Below are 16,584 nucleotides of genomic sequence, written 5' to 3' on the forward strand. Positions count from 1 at the left end.
CCAAAAGGAGGTCCAGGCCATGCCGCCTTTCTCTCTCTGCTACACCCTTCGAGCACCAGAATCTTAGGCCACTGGTAATGCATCTGTGCTTCCAATCTTTGGGGAAAGAAGGGAGTCCCCTTCCAGGAGGGAATGATGATTCCTAAACTTGTTTAAAATTCTTTTTCTTCTTCCTGTAAACGCAAGGGATAGAATATTTGCTGCTGACAAAAGATATTTTGACAATTTTTAATGACTTAGGTTTCGGGAAAGGTTGACAGTGTTAATGTGAAAAAGGCAGAATATGAAATTTTGTAGACTACTGATGATGCAAAAAACACTTTGAACCCCCTTAAAAAAAAAGAACAAGAAGGTCATGGAAATGCATCAAAGTAGGAATAGTGGATATGTTTGCATCGTGGGATTAAGACCTTTAGTTCTTTCATTGTACTATTGTATTTTTCTTCATTTGTCAAAAACTGTCTCTTTCTAATGCTCTCTCTCTATGTATATATATTTGCATTTATATTATATATAATATGGCTATACATCTATATATATCTCTCTATAACAATTATGAGGAAACACTAAAATATTGAGGTGGTTAGATTCTAAGTAATTTTTTTCTCATTTTTATGCTTTTCTATATTTTCTAAAATTTCAACAAAGAATGTGTGTTCAGTATTTTTTTAAAACAGTGTTGTTTTCAGGCAGTCCCTGGTGGTCCAGTGGTTAGGACTCAGGGCTTTCACTGCCGGGGCCTGGGTTTGATCCCTGGTTGGGGAACTAAGATCCCGCAATCTGTGCAGCGTGGCCAAAAGAATAAAATTAAATAAATAAGAAATAAAACAGTGTTGTTTTTATTCATATATATGAGTATGTATGAATGAGTGTATATGGATTCATGTAAATATATAAAGATACGTAAATAAAAACATGAATGAATACATATGAATATAAAACACTTAAAAACAATCCCTTGATGAAACACATGTCCCTTGATGAAATTTTAGAAAATACAGACAAGCATAAAGAGAAAAAATTACCCAAAATCTAACCACCTGAAAATAACCTCTCAGTAATTCAGTTTTTCCTTATAATTTTTTCTGAGTGTTTTAATAAACAAGCTAATTGGATAAATGAGCTAATTTCCTGGCTGCATATAGCCTTTGGTGAAGCTTCTTAAAGCTTTATCTCAGGCTTCACTGGCCACTTTTAGCAGTCCAAAACTTTTCCTGTCTTGTTAAGACAAGCCCAGCTCTCTCCAAGCTGGGAAATGATGAGACTCTACTTCCTACCGGCTGTAAAATGGAAGGATCCGGGGCTGGGTCTCTTGGTTTAATGCTATTCTATCAACACACGGTGGCAGCAACAGCAGAAGAAAGGGAAGGCTGCCCTCCTAGCTGAATTAAAATTGTTGCCTTACCAGAGTCTTCAAAAGAAAGTTTGGCATTCTTGGAGTGACAGAACAAGGCACATGGTGGGTTGGGTTGGTGTACAGTGGAACAGGTTGGAGAATTGGCCAAGGCAGCATCGGTAGGCAGGGACATCTAGGACCCTAGACCAGGGGTTGGCAACCTTTTTCTGTAAGAGACAGATTATAAATATTGCAGGCTTTGTAGACCATAAAGTTTTTGTTGCAATGACTTAACTCTGCTGTGATCACAGACAATCATAGACAGTACGTAAACAAATGAGCATGGCCGAGTTCCACTGAAACTTTATTTATGGACACAGATTTGAATTTCATGTATTGTTTACATGTCACAAAATATTTTTCATTGTTTGTTTTTCCCCAACCATTTAAAAACTCATGGGCTACAAAAACAGACAACAGGCTAGATTTCACCCTCTGGCTGTCATCCGCTGACCTCTGTTCTGCCCTAAGGCATCAGCTATAAGGCGCCCAGAAACAAGATTTTTTGGGTCTTGACAGTAAGTGGCCCAAAGTATGGGTAGGTCTAGAGTAGTTATTAGAAACGCATGCTGAGAGATTGAGGAGGAAAGATCAGAAAGCCAGAGTGACGCCAGCTTGCAAAGGCTTCAGTTTGGATAAGATATGGCGTTCACATGGGAAATCATCATAAGATTAAAGCTTGATCCTGAGATCAAGGTTAAATGAAGTGGGAACTGTTATATGGCTTCATTCCAGAGCATAAACCAATTTCTTGAAGGTACGTGATTCACAGGTGAAGTCAAATAGATACAAATAGATGCAAATTCATGGGTGGAATGGAACAGGGTCGGGGGGGAAGGGAAGGAGAGGAAGACTGTTCTTGACCTTAAAATTTGACCAATATGGAAAAAAAAAAAAGATTCGTGTTGACAGGATGATAGATCTTCTTTAATTTATGGGATTAAACTGTGGCGTGTCTTTCATCCAGATACTAGATCTCATAGTATTTGCAAGTCTTTTTGGTTTTATAGTTTAGAAACTTGATCCTGTATTTACCTTAGTATTCTAAATAGAGTTTGGAAATGACTTAATTCAATCAGGCATACTGATTAAAAAATAGAACTGTGTGTTCTGGTGTGAAATGGCTCATGAAAATATGTTTAACACCTGACGGTTTGAATTGTGCTGTTCAGATTCTTTTTAGGATGTATGAGGTATAGAAGTCATGTACTGATGGCACTCAGGTAATGTTTAATATTAATGGAAATAATGTTTTATTCCAGACCCTTCCTTGCCTAGTTCTCCAACAACAATTCCAACAGATGGCTTTATTAAATACGGCGAAAGTAGCTATTCACTCATGAAATTAAAGCTGCAGTGGCATGAAGCAGATGATTATTGCAAGCTTCACACTTCCCTGATTGCTAGCATTCTACATCCCTATAGTAATGCATTTGCATGGATGCAGATGCAAACCCTGAATGAACCTGTGTGGATCGCCCTGAACAGTAACTTGGTAAGATGCTGGAAACATGTGCGACTTGACATGATTGATAAATTGTGATTGAATATGATTCTGTTCTGTTCATTCTGTTGAATACTTGTTGTGTGTAAAAACCTGCTGGGCTTTGGAAATGATACTGACATGTACAAGACCCAATCCCTCTAGGACCCAGTGGAAGGATCTAGCAAGTTAGTGATGTTATGTCAGAAACCAAACTAAGACTTACCTAAGTGATATTATTATTGTTACTTTCCTTAGGTTTTTAATATACAGTGTTACTGTATATTTTGAATACGAAAATTAAGTTCTGCATCTAAACAGTTTTATTGATTAACTTATTTCTTTCTAGTGTCATGATTACAACTATGCCACAGGAATTAAGAAAGCGTCAGGGGCATAGTTCCTGGGCGATGAGGATATTCCTTATTTTTTGTGAAAAGTCATTCTAGAGTTGCTATCTGTTCTGAAGCTGTGCAGCTTCCATCCGTGTGTGACAGATTTCATTGCGGTCAATTCCCTGTATTCCATAACAGAGAAGGAAGGTTGGCAAAAGATGGTGTAGAGTGAGGGTTGAGGCACAGAACTAAGAGCGGTGTGGGAGTTGCCAAAATTTTCCTAAAATGAGTCTTCTCTGTTGCCAGGGGATCCATCTGTCCTCCATCCATCCATACATCCATCTAACTAGTCAATCAGCAAACTTCTTAGTACAATAAATAGAGATGTCAACAAGTAATTAAGAGATAATACAGTGTCAAAGAGAGGTATATACAAAGTGCTGGGAGAGGAGAGAAAAGCGATCATTTGTGCAAGGGGAGAGGACCAACAGGGCTTCTCGGAGAAAGTCAAACTTTATAGATGTGGTCTAGGATGGTGGCTCATAAGAAAGGAGTACCAAGAAGAAATAAAAGGAGATAAGGGGATATAGCTGGAAAGTAGACTGGTGCCAGACTTTGTAGAACTTCTTCTACTATGATGCAGAGATCAACATTTACACTTCTTGCAATGAGTATTTCCTAAGTAGGTTAGTGAACATTTAAAAGTAAGTAGTTACACAATGATTTCTGTGTTTAAACTTAAGCACGGCATTTTTACTTCTATGTTGAATCTATTTTTAGTAACTAATTCTCTTGATAATTCATATATTTTCTTCTCACAAATATGGTCCCAATTCTCTTACGAGTTTAAAATAGGCTTTTATTTATTGTTAGAAAGATTAAATAGCTTTCCATTATCCCAACATTTATAACTAAAACAATACTGTTATATTTATTACATCTATGGAGTTAATGATTATGCCAGCATTATTTGATTAAATATGGTAGAATACTACAAAATTCTAACTTGAGATAATGCATGCTTTTGATTTTGTCATTAAATCTTTGGTAATTGCTTTGGTAAATTAAATAATGCAGTTAAAAAGGGGACAGCTGTTTGAATGGTTTAAAAATTCACTTGTCTCTGAAAGTTATACAGCATCTGTTGTGAGGCTTTACCTGTAAAATTTCTTTTAGACTGTCAAAAGAACATTATTGATAAGTAATCTTTTTGATGTTGTCAATTAATTTGTATGTGACCATAAATTTGCCCAAATAAATTTAATAAGAAGTATGCAAATTGAATAAAACAATTATCTTTAAAAGATGCCATCAGATTCATTTTGGTTGAAAGACCACCTAACTGGAAGGTAAGAGACCTAGGCTCCTCTCTTATCCACCCATGTCACCTTGCATAAGTCATTTGTCATTGGCCCTGTTTCAACAGCCAAACAGTAAGAAGATTAGAAGAGATAAGTGTTTCTCTCAGGGATCCATGAGTTCAATGAAAATGACTTAGTTTTTATTATCATTTCAATGATAATATAATATGTGTTTTATTTGTTCCGAAGGTAAAACCCCTCTTTTGCACTGAGGGCCTGCAAATAAAGAGAGTTTTCTAGAATAAGACATAGGTTTTTAAGTCTGTGTTTTTCAGAATAGCTTCCAGCGATGTCTTCATGGGGAGCTTGAAGAAGTAGTTTTTTCTTAAAAAAGGCTGCATTTCCTGAATTTGAGTTGGTAGAAATAATTTATAATGTTCTTTTTATTCCCAAATGTTGAAGGTTCTTTGTCAAATCACAGTCTTAAATATACTTTTTACTCCTTGCTGGGTTCTTTTGGTATTTTCTAAACGAAGCCAGGCTCCATGTTAATGGTTGTTTTTGTCCTTGCAGACCAATAATGAATATGTTTGGACCGATAAATGGAGGGTGAGGTACACTAATTGGGCCACTGATGAGCCCAGACTGAAGTCAGCATGTGTTTATATGGATCTTGACGGCTATTGGAAGACAGCACATTGCAATGAAAGTTTTTATTTTCTCTGCAAAAGATCAGACGGTAATTGAATCCACAAAAACAATCAAGGGATTTGAAATTTTCTCAATAAACTAATACAAGCCACCGTTGATATTCTTAAACAGTCACATGTTTTGGGGTAGCTTAAGGATAAAATAAAACATATTCCTTCACCTAACCAAAGACTGACCTGGCAATAAACAAATATACATAGATCAACATAACAGAGAGAGAAAATTTTCTTCATTGCTAGAGTTTATTTCCTCTTTATACGTTTCTGAATTTTTATTATTGGGATAAGCCTCTGAATCTATGATGTCAGAGTCCTCAGGAAATGATGATTACTTTTGATGTTGACAGCACAGCTATATCAAAATAATTTTATCAGAATATGTGTAGGTTCATCAGAGTCAGTGATATTACAGTGATACAGTCCTAGAATACAGTTATAGAGTCCGACAGTGGTAAAGTCCTAGAATTCTCCCTATACCATTTAGTTATAACATCAATGTCAGTCATAGCTAAGAAGGTTTTATAGGGGCTAGGATCCTAGAAAAGGAAAAGTGTCTAGAAGGAAGACTGCCTTTGCAAATTATTTCTGGTTGACCTTTTAGGGGAACTTATTAACGTCTTCGTAGGTATCTATAGATCTACATGCTTAATTATGAATGTGATTGACTGCTGTTATACCATAGTACCTTCTATGGAAATACATTTTAAATGAAAAAAAAATGATAAAGTAAAAAGAATACTCAATAATAGAAATGGCATATCCAAATGATTACCATTAGAGCTTAAAAAAAAATAATGATAGGCGATGAAAATTTCCTTAATGGCTGATATATTATTCTATTTACTAAAGAAACTTCAGGTCTTACTTTATTTGAAATGTCTTTTTATTAACAGAAATCCCTGCCACTGAACCTCCACAGCTGCCTGGTAGATGCCCCGAGTCAGAGCACACAGCGTGGATTCCTTTCCATGGTCACTGCTACTATATCGAGTCTTCATATACAAGGAACTGGGGCCAAGCTTCTCTGGAATGTCTTCGAATGGGTAAGTGCCACATTTACTGTCAGAAAATCCCACAATCATCTATTTAGATTACCAGGATACTAGTAACACTGTATATTAAAAACCTAAGGAAAGTAAAAATACCTGTTTCTTTGTCTTAATAATTTATATGGTAACAGAAAGGTCAACATCATGCCCCCCAAATGTAATTTCTAACATTGTAGCCTCAAAAGGTGAAAGAATTCTGGCAGAAAGCAGTGACTCGCTGAACAAGTCTTTCTGCCCTAATATTCTAAATTGTTAGGATTATTATTCAGAGTGTTGTGTTCATCTTTTATCACTGATCGGCTCAGGCTTCACAAGTGCCCAGGAACCATTTTGCTTTCCCATGAATAGAAAAGCATTTAGATCTGGTTATCTTTGTGAATAAATACGAAACAAAACTCAAGTGACATGACATAGATGAACAATTTCCCTCCTGAAATAAAAATGTCAAATAAAGTGAACTTTTCGGGGTGCATTTAAAAATCTACTTAATTAAATCCCACTGAATACTTCACTGAATTGCTTTGTGACTAAATTTTGATTATGCCCTAAGTCAGGGCTCTTCATTCAACAGTGGCGAGCAAGGGTTACATGCTCATTTCCTTCAGGTTCATTCAAAAGTCAGTCTGGAGTTTTCACGTCTTTTTACTTTTATGTTTAGTTTTTTTCTTCAGTTTTATTGAGGTGTAGTTGACATAAAATTGTAATCCATTTAAAGTGTAAGAGATGATGATTTGATACACATATTTGTTGGGAAAGGATTCCTAACCGTCAAGTTAACATGACCATCACGTCACATATTTACCTTTTTTTTTTTTAAGGTGGGAACACTTAAATTCTAATCTCTTAGCAAATTTCAGTGATACCATACAGTATTATCAACTGTAGTCACTATATTAAACATTAGATCCTAAGACCTTATTCATCATATAACTGAAAGTTTGTACCCTTTTACCAGCATCTCTCTATTTCTCCCACCCCCCAACTCCCTGACAACCACCATTCTACCCTCTGTTTCTGTGAGTTTGACTTTTAAATTCCACCTATAAGTAATATCATGTAGTACTTGTCTGTCTCTGTCTGGTTTATTTCCTTAGAATAATGCCCTCCAGGTTAATCAATGCTGTTGCAAATGGCAGAATTTCCCTCTTTTAAAAGGCTGAATAATATTCCATTGTATATACATACTACATTTTCTTAATCATTCATCTGTTGATGGACACTTAGGTTGTTTCCATGTCTTGGCTATAATAAACAATGCTGCAATGAACATGGAGTGCAGCTATCTTTTCGAGATAGTGATTTCATTTCCTTTGGATATATACCAAGAAGTGGGATTGCTGGATCATATGGTAGTTCTATTTTTAATTTTTTGAGGAACCTCCAACACTGTTTTCCAAAAGGACTGTACCAATTTACATTCACATTACCAGGGTCCCCTTTTCTCTTCATCCTCTGCATCATTTGTTATCTCTTATCTTTTTAATAATAGCTAGCCTAAACAAGTGTGAGGTGATATCTCATTGCGGTTTTGATTTGCATTTCCCTGATGATTAGTGATGTTGAGCACCTTTTCATGTACTCCTTAGCCATTTGTAAGTCTTCTTTGGAAAAAAAAATCTATTCAGGTCCTTTGCTCATTTTTTGAATTGGGTTATTTTTTTGCTATTGAGTTGTATAAGTTCCTTGTATATTTTAGATATTAAACCTCTATTAAGACATGTGGTTTGCAGAAATTTTCTCCCATTCAGGAGGTTGCATTTTCGTTTTGCTGATGGTTGCCTTTGCTATGCAGAACCTTTTTAGGTTGATGTAATCCCATTTGTTTATTTTTGCTTTTTTTCCCTTTGCTGTTAGTGTCAAATACAAAAAGATTAATGTCGAGGAGTTTATTGCCTGTGTTTTCTTCTAGGATTTTTATGATTTCAGGTTTTACATTCAAGTCTTTAAGCATTTTGAGTTGATTTTTCTGTATAGTGTTAGATAGTGGACCAGTTGTATTCTATTGCATGTGGCTGTCTAGTTTTCTCAACATCATTTGCATGGAATAATTTTTTTTAATTCCTTCACTTTAAGCCTATGTATGTCCTAAAGTTGGACTGAGTCTCTTGTAGACAGCATATAGTTGTCTTGGTTTTTTTTTTTCTTTTTCTTTTTTAATCTATTAAGCCACTCTATGTTTTTTGATTGGAGAATTTAGTCCATTTATATTTATAGAAATTATTGGTAGGTATGCACTTAATATTGCCATTTTGTTAATTGTTTTCTGTCTGTCCTGACCTTCCTTTGTTCCTTTCTTCCTCTCTGCTCACTTCCTTTGTGATTTGATGGTTTCTCAGTAGTATTACTTAGATTCTTTTCCTTTTATTTTGTGTATCTACTATAGGTTTTGTTGTGTGGTTATTGTGAAGATTACATGAAACATCTTATAGTTATAACAGTGTACTTAAAGCTGATAACAACTTAACTTTGAATGTATGCAAACGGTCTGTATTTTTACATTCCCCCGACCTTTTATATTTTTGATGTCACAATTTACATCGTTTTATATTGTGTATATATTAACAAATTACTGTATTTATAGTTATTTTTAATACTTTTGTCTTTTAACCTTTATACAAGTTATAGGTGATTTACTTACTACCATTATAATATCAGAATATTCTGGATTTTCCTATACATTTACCATTGAGTTTTATATTTTCAAATATTTTCATATTACTAATTAGTGTCCTTTCATTTTAGCTTGAAGAATTCCCCTTGACATTTCTTATAAGGCTGGTCTATTGGTGATGAACTCTTTCAGCTTTTGTTTGTCTGGAAAACTCTTTATCTCTCATTTAATTCTGAATGACAGTTTTGCTAGGTAGAGTATTCTTGGTTGGAAGCTTTTATCTCTAAGCACTTTAAATATATCTTCTCACTCCCTTCCAGCCTGCAAAGTTTCTCCTGAAAAATTTGTTTTGTCTTACAAGGGTTCCCTTTTATGTAACAAGTTGCTTTTCTTTTGCTGTTAAGAATCTCTCTTTGTCTTTAATTTTTGACAATTTAATATAATGTGTCTCAGTGTTTGTCTCTCTATATTCATTATATTTGGTACTCCTTATGCTTCCTGGATCTAGATGTCTGTTTCTTTCCCCAAGGTTAGGGAAATTATCAGCCATTAGTTCTTTGAATAAGCTTTCTGCCCCCATCTCTCTCTTCTCCTTGAATTCCTGTAATGTGTAGATTGATCCTCTTGCTGTTGTCTCATAAGTCCTTTAAGCTAGCTTGCCTCTTTTTGATTCTTTTTTCTTTTTGCTTCTCAGGATATATTTGACTGCCCTTTCTTTGAGTTTACTGTTTCTTTCTTCCAGTTTATTCTAGTCTGCTGTCGAACACCTCTATTGAACTTTTCATTTAAGTTATTGTGTTCTTCAGCTTTGTGATTTCTCTCTGGTACTTTTTAATATTTTCTCTCTCTTTGTTCAAATTCTTATTTTGTTCATGCATTACTTTCCTGACCTCATTGAGTATCTTGATAGCTGTTATTCTGGAACTCTCTATTGGGTAAATAACTTGTGTCTGTTTTATTAATATCAGTTTAGAGATGTATCTTGTTCTTTTGCTTGGAAAATATTTTGCTTTTTCTTTATTTTCCTTGACTCTCTGTGTTGGTTTCTGCACATTAGATAAAAGAGACACCTCTCCCAGTCTTGAGAGTGGTCTTGTGTGGGAGATGAACCTCATCAGTCAATCCAGCCCAAGTTCCTGTTTGTCACTCAAAACTTTGTGGTTATACAAGCTGTCGTCTTTGTTTTTAGTGGCTCCCAGTGGTTGAGGGTGTGCCAGTACCTGATGACATCCCAAAGGAGAGGATCACAGTTAGCACATAAGAGCAGACTGATTAGAAGCTGGCCCCTCAGGCAGCACCTGGGAGAGTACATAAGCCAGGTGTGTGTCTAAGCTCCTTCCAGAGACTTGTTGGTGACCTGATTTTATCATTGCAGCAAGTCGGAGGAAGAAGGTGGCAGAAGGGCCCACCAGCTCCCCCAGGAGGTTCACAGCTAGCCCCTTGCTGCATGCAAATTAGCAGCTGGACCCCCCAGGCAGCAGGTTGTAAAGTATGCAGTCAGTCCCCTTCTAGGGAAAGACTGAGAGATAGGCATTTTTATCTGTTCCCTCTTAGCTGAGCCCTGGGAGAATAGCCATGGCAAGTGTTTGGTGTCCATTAAGAACTGCTGCTTTGTTTTCTGTGGTCCTGTGGGTCTCGTGGCTGCAAACCCCATTAGCTTCCAGAGTTAGGCATTTGGGGCGCCTATTCCTTCAAATAGAGGAACAGGAGCCTAAAAATTTGGGGTGCTAGATGTATGGCTGAAACCCTTCTCTATTCAGGGAGAAGCTGGCAATTAGGGGCTCCCTCCTGATTATACGGCACTGTGCCATGGGTGGGGTTTATGAAGAGAGTGTGTCTCAGCCTTTCCTACTCATTTAGATGTTTGTGTTTTCTCAGTTGCCCTGTATGTAGGAGTCACTGAGTTTCTGGATTTTACTGAGAGAATTGCGCCATGTGTAGGTGTTCACTGGTGTGTATGTGGGAGAAGGGAATTTCAGGAGGCTTCTATGTTGCCACAGGGAGTTTTAAAACTCCCTATGAGTTTTTACTTTAAATTCTGAGTCAGGAGAAGTCTACTTTGTCAGCTTTTGCTTCATGTATTTCGAGGCTTTATTGTTCGGTGCATATATGTCTATATTTGTCATATCTTCTTGATGAATTAAAACTTTAATCATTATAAAACATCCTTATTTGTCCATCCAAGCAACATCCAAGCAACTAAACGGGAGCATGGAGGACACAGAATTTAAGACGTATCTTAAATTCTGTGTCCTCCATGCTCCCGTTTAGTTGCTTCCCCTAAAACAAATATTCTCCCAATACATTTCTTTATACTCTCAACTCATTACTACCCACTGAACCATAACCTTCTTAAACATTCTGTCCTACTCATCTTTGTATATCCTGCAGTGAGTCGTTAAGTGCTTGTACACAAATGATGCTTAAAAAATAATATTTTCAGAATGGAAACAAATTCTTAGAAGCCAAATGGCCACTCTTTCAAATTCTTCTCCTTAAGTGGAGATAGTGGGATGATTTTTATTGCTCTTAATATCAATACTATCATTATAAAAATATTTTCAACTACTTAAATATACTGCCATCATATTTATTCTTTTGTACTCTGCAGGTTCCTCTCTGGTTACCATTGAAAGTGCTGCTGAATCGAGTTTCCTGTCATATCGAGTTGAGCCACTTCAAAGCAAAGCCAACTTTTGGATAGGATTGTATAGAAATGTTGAAGGTAATTTTTGCAGCATGATTATTGAATCACAAACATTTCAAAATGTTGTAGGTAAAAGAAGTTTTCAGTCCTAGAAAGTCTTGCCTTAAGTAATGATTAATTTGTGAAGAGTTTGAAAATTCAGACTCATATTTTCATTTGAGGTAAGAAGTGAAAATTTAAATGACTCACATATTAGGCTGTCTTGAAAGTTGCTAATTAAAGAATATCTACTGTAGCTAAGTTGAAGAAGTTTTAAAACATATTTTCTATCTTTTGCCGGGAAAAAAACAATCAGGGGAAGATAAGTTTACATATTTATACTAATTAGGAATAAATTTTCAACTAAAACTACATGAGAAACACATTCTCAGTTTCCCTGTAACAACTAGTTACTATTATCTTGCCTGTGAAAAGTTTGGTTGTAAACAACTGTTGATTGCAGTATAAAATAACATGCTTAGAAATTTTACATGAATAAGTTGAATTTATTTTAAGGCAAGTTATTTTTAACTTCTATTTTTATTGACTTTCTCTGATAATCAGGAATGTGGCTATGGATAAACAACAACCCACTCTCCTTTGTCAACTGGAAAACAGGAGATCCCTCTGGTGAAAGAAATGATTGTGTCGCTTTATATGCATCTTCTGGATTTTGGAGTAATATTCACTGTTCTTCCTACAAAGGATACATTTGTAAAAGGCCAAAATGTAAGTTAGAATTTGTCCTATGGTATGTGTGTTTCCAGGCTCCCGTCTCTTTCAAATATTAAGATATCAGGTGTGTAATTATCAATATAATGCGATTACAGGTTCCTTGCAACCTCTCCCTCCTTATAAGTGAGAAATCCAATCTGCCGTGGTGATCAGTTGCTGTCTGCAGTTTTGAGTGAGCACAAAGCACTCTCTTTCTGCTTAACTGACATAATGATTTTGGTATATCAATACATTTATAATGGGATATCCATGCATATGGATTTGCAAAGTTGTGAGCAGTTTGGAGAGCCAGGCCTATGGCGTGAGAGAAAAAGGGGTGAAATACTTACCCTGGCCAAACCAAAGTGGACGGTGGGGAGGAATGAGAATTTATTAAGGAATAAATCATGTAAGACCAATTAAGTTTCCTTCTGAGATTGAATGACAGACCATGTCAGGACAGGGGCTGGGGGAATTAATAATATTATATGCCCATGCTGTGATACTCTCTGGACATCCATAATGTTTTATGCCATTCTACTTCATGTAATATCTTTCCCAAGAGACAAAATTATAAATTAGATAAGAGATTTAAATAAATGAGTTGGATAAATTAACACTCCATCCCCAGTAGATTTTATTTTATTTTAGAATTGCATAGTTCTTCATTCTTTGAAAGGTCTGTTCTAAGATACCACACCCTTTGGTGCAATGTTGGAATCTTATTTTATTTTTCATTCAAATGCCTTGTAATACCTTATGCTTCAGTGAGCCCTTTTCAAAACTGCTAGCCTACGATATATTATTTATGGGTAGATTGGGTAGATTTTGAGGGTGAGTATCAGTGGCTCAAATGCAACTGGGGAGATCATGTTTTCAGATCTTCCAATGTATTCAAACTCATCATGCAGCTATAGGATGCTGTTATAGGATAGATAGATAGATCAATCTGTATAAATATGCATATTTTATCTATCAGTCAATCATCCATCATCTATCTATCTATCTATTTATTGTCTATCTATATCATATATCACCATAAATCCAGCATGGATGATTTGATGTATTTGTAAACCAAATAATGCTCACTATCTACATGCAATTATTATGGGTTTTTAATAAGTATTTAATTATTTTCTTATTTTACAAACAGTATTTAATTATTTTCTTATTTTACAAACAGTTGTTGATGCTGAACCTACTCATACATTAGTTACAACAAAAGGTAAAACCATTTTGAAATTTTAATTTCCATATTAGTAATATATCAATCAAATTTGTTTGTTTTAAAAACCACAATAATCCCTTCCTACCCACCCTGCACTCTCAGTCGCATTTCTTGAGCTATACTAGCCTTTGTCATTGTGACATCGACCTTCCTTAAATGATGCCCTAGAAAAGCAGGCCTTGGAGTCAGGTGGGTGTTTTTATAGATCTTACTGAGGACATTGATTGCTCTGTTACAAAGGGGTGCCCTATGAGAACCCATGGAGGAAATTTCTCTTAGGAATCCCTATGATTTTTTTCTTTTCTTTTTTTTTTTTAAGCAATGTTTTAAATTTTAATTTTATGGACAGCTTGAATAAGGAACTGATCCTCTTTCACTCATGTTGTTTGCTGCTAAAAAAACTCAAAGTGAGATTTATAGCTTGCCTAAAGCCCCCTTATTAACTTCATAAGTGCTGTTTGTGAACTAATACTCATGTGTTCAAATTTCCACCACTCACTTTCTTTTTTCCCGAATTATTTTGAAACAGATGTAAATATTTTAAAATTTTAAAATATTGCACCGTGGTCGTAACTTTTGCAGTTTGAGGCGCAACTGTAAAACTAGCACAACTTTCTTACTGTTTCACAATTTCGTAGATGGAAGATTCATTCCCACTGTAGATCTCAGCAACCTCAGCAAACTTTTTTTTCTTTCCTTATTAAGTTGAGAACTTTTACCTTTTCACTTAAAGGAAACACTTTATGGCTTCTCTTAGGCATATTGGAGTTGCCAGCGTCACTACTCTTGGGCTTTGGGGCCATTATTAAATAAAATAAGGGTCACATGAACACACACACAAAAAATAAATAAAATAAAATAAAATATTATACTAGTTCAGGGCTACATAGATACATGAAATATTCTTGCAATTGCGTAATCACCTTAACATGTAAAATAATCTTCTGTGTCACATGGACTTCTGTTTTCATGTCCTGCATTCTGTTTGGCAAATGTCACTGGAAAGAAAATTTATGAATTTTAGTTTTCCTAAGAAGAAAGTTGTATTGTTTCCATAGCATTCTACTCTCTGCCTCCCCTTAACTCGTTTCCTAATATGTTTATTTATTTATAGCTGACCCAAGGAAGATGGGCCCTTCCAAACCATCTTCCAACGTGGCAGGAGTGGTAGTCATCGTGATCCTCCTGATTATAACGGGTGCTGGCTTCGCTGCGTATTTCTTTTATAAGAAAAGACGTGTGCATTTCCCTCGAGAGGACACTTTTGAGAACACTCTCTATTTTAACAGTGGATCGAGTCCAGGAACTAGTGATACAAAAGATCTCATGGGCAACATTGAACAGAATGAACACGCAGTCGTCTAGAATCATGGTGTGATTTCGGTATATTTGAATTTCATAAGATTATAACTAAAATGGTAAAGTCTTTCATTCAATGTGATTATTTCCTTTCAAATTAGTACCGTATTACACTGGTCTGTCCTTTTCCTTTGCCTCATGGAAAAAATAATTGTTCGTTTTCTAGCCTGGCAAGATATTTTCACAAAAGAGGGATAGTAACATTGACTACTATGTTTAAAAAGATCTTCGGTGAATATACAGCATTGGTGTGTAGCTAGTGTCAACTGCATACAGATTACAAGAACCCCAGAAACAACCAGCTAAGCTTCTTGAAATCATTTAAGGAGCTCCCAAAGAATTGTTACCCATTGAATAGTTATTCAGTAATTAGACGACCATTTTAAAAGCCAAGTACAAATAACCACAGGTGACACAAAAATTTAGTCACTTTTTTTCTTATACCGATCTTGATTTTTACTCCAGTGATTTAGAATTATATTTTTACATGTGCGGAAGGAATAAGGCAGCTGAGAATCTTGTTTGCCCCAAGCAGGATTTTCCAGGCTGAATACTGCATATGTGTTCTTTGTCCTGTTTTATGTATATCAAGAATGCAAAGATGTGAAATAAAAATGTAAATTTGCATAACTGGATGTATTTAGATAATGTGAAATAGACATCAAAAACAAGGTCTATTTTTAATGGATTTGTATTTTGGTGATCTTGGTAAGTGTAAATTTTCTTTTAACTGAGATTTATTTATCCATTTACTTTACACTTCATTGTACTCTGAAAATAAATGATATTATTAGTAGAGGAAATCTTTAAACTCTTCATCTCTTTGGGAAAAAAAGATTGTTAAAACACTGTGCATAAAATGAATTTTTTACCGTAATGACTTGGCCAATTTCCCTGGATCTTTCCCCTGTAACACTGACTTATTTCAGAATTCAACAATCAAAGGCACTGTTATTGGGAATTAGGTCTCTAATATCATTTTCTCACTTTAACAATTCCTTTTTGCTTAAAAAGGTTTGCCTTGGATAAAGCTTTATGTACATTGTGAAATACATTGGAGGTGTCACATCTCACACAGGTACCATGCTCCCAGCTCATTCTTGCCTTTCCCAAGGGGTTGCTCACGGGCAGAAATTCCTTACCTGAGGTCCCTAAACAGGACTCCTTAGATGGCATTAAGGGGTCTATGAAGGCCCCCCAAATTATATGCGAAATGTCTCTATTTGTGTTTATGCTTTTTTTTTTTTTTCTTTCTGGGAAGAAAATAGCTAGATTTTCAAGAGAGTCTGTAATTCAGAAAGGACTAAGAAGTAGTGTACTGTGTAGGAGGTAAGGTGAGGTTTGCAATACCCCACCTTAGATAGGTGACAGGTAGAAAGAAACAGGATGAGAGAGGTGGGCAATTGTGGGAAAGCTTGCTGAGAACAAACCACTCTCATGCTTCAGACAATAGAAAACAAATTGCTTTTATTTTCCTGGTAAGAACACAACATATTCCATTAGAGGAAGTTCCAGTGGAAACAATGGCTATGGTGTCAAAGGAGAATGTGGTTAATTATACTGAAAAAAATCTTCATATATACATATTTTTTTCTTTTAAGATACAAGAGAAAGATACAGAAGAGAATTAGAACTGTGAAAGAGGAGTGTATGAGTGGGCACGATTTACAAGTTCTTTACACAAGTCATTTTCATCATAACTCAGAGCTGCG

At 35.6% G+C, this 16,584-nt stretch overlaps 1 protein-coding gene across 1 annotated transcript in view; it reads left to right on the forward strand.

Moving 5' to 3' along the window:
- The window catches only part of MRC1 (mannose receptor C-type 1), an 89,874-nt gene extending 74,259 nt beyond the window's left edge, over positions 1–15,615 (forward strand). The window contains exons 25-31 of the mRNA XM_068562053.1: positions 2,659–2,891; positions 5,089–5,254; positions 6,119–6,268; positions 11,497–11,610; positions 12,136–12,300; positions 13,469–13,510; positions 14,628–15,615. Coding sequence (XP_068418154.1) covers positions 2,659–2,891; positions 5,089–5,254; positions 6,119–6,268; positions 11,497–11,610; positions 12,136–12,300; positions 13,469–13,510; positions 14,628–14,878 — 1,121 coding nt within the window. The 3' untranslated portion in view covers positions 14,879–15,615. The remainder of the gene's footprint in view (positions 1–2,658; positions 2,892–5,088; positions 5,255–6,118; positions 6,269–11,496; positions 11,611–12,135; positions 12,301–13,468; positions 13,511–14,627) is intronic.
- The last annotated feature ends 969 nt before the right edge of the window (positions 15,616–16,584 follow it).

This window comes from Eschrichtius robustus, chromosome 1 (assembly GCF_028021215.1).
Source record: "Eschrichtius robustus isolate mEscRob2 chromosome 1, mEscRob2.pri, whole genome shotgun sequence".
NCBI classification, from domain to species: Eukaryota; Metazoa; Chordata; class Mammalia; order Artiodactyla; family Eschrichtiidae; genus Eschrichtius; species Eschrichtius robustus.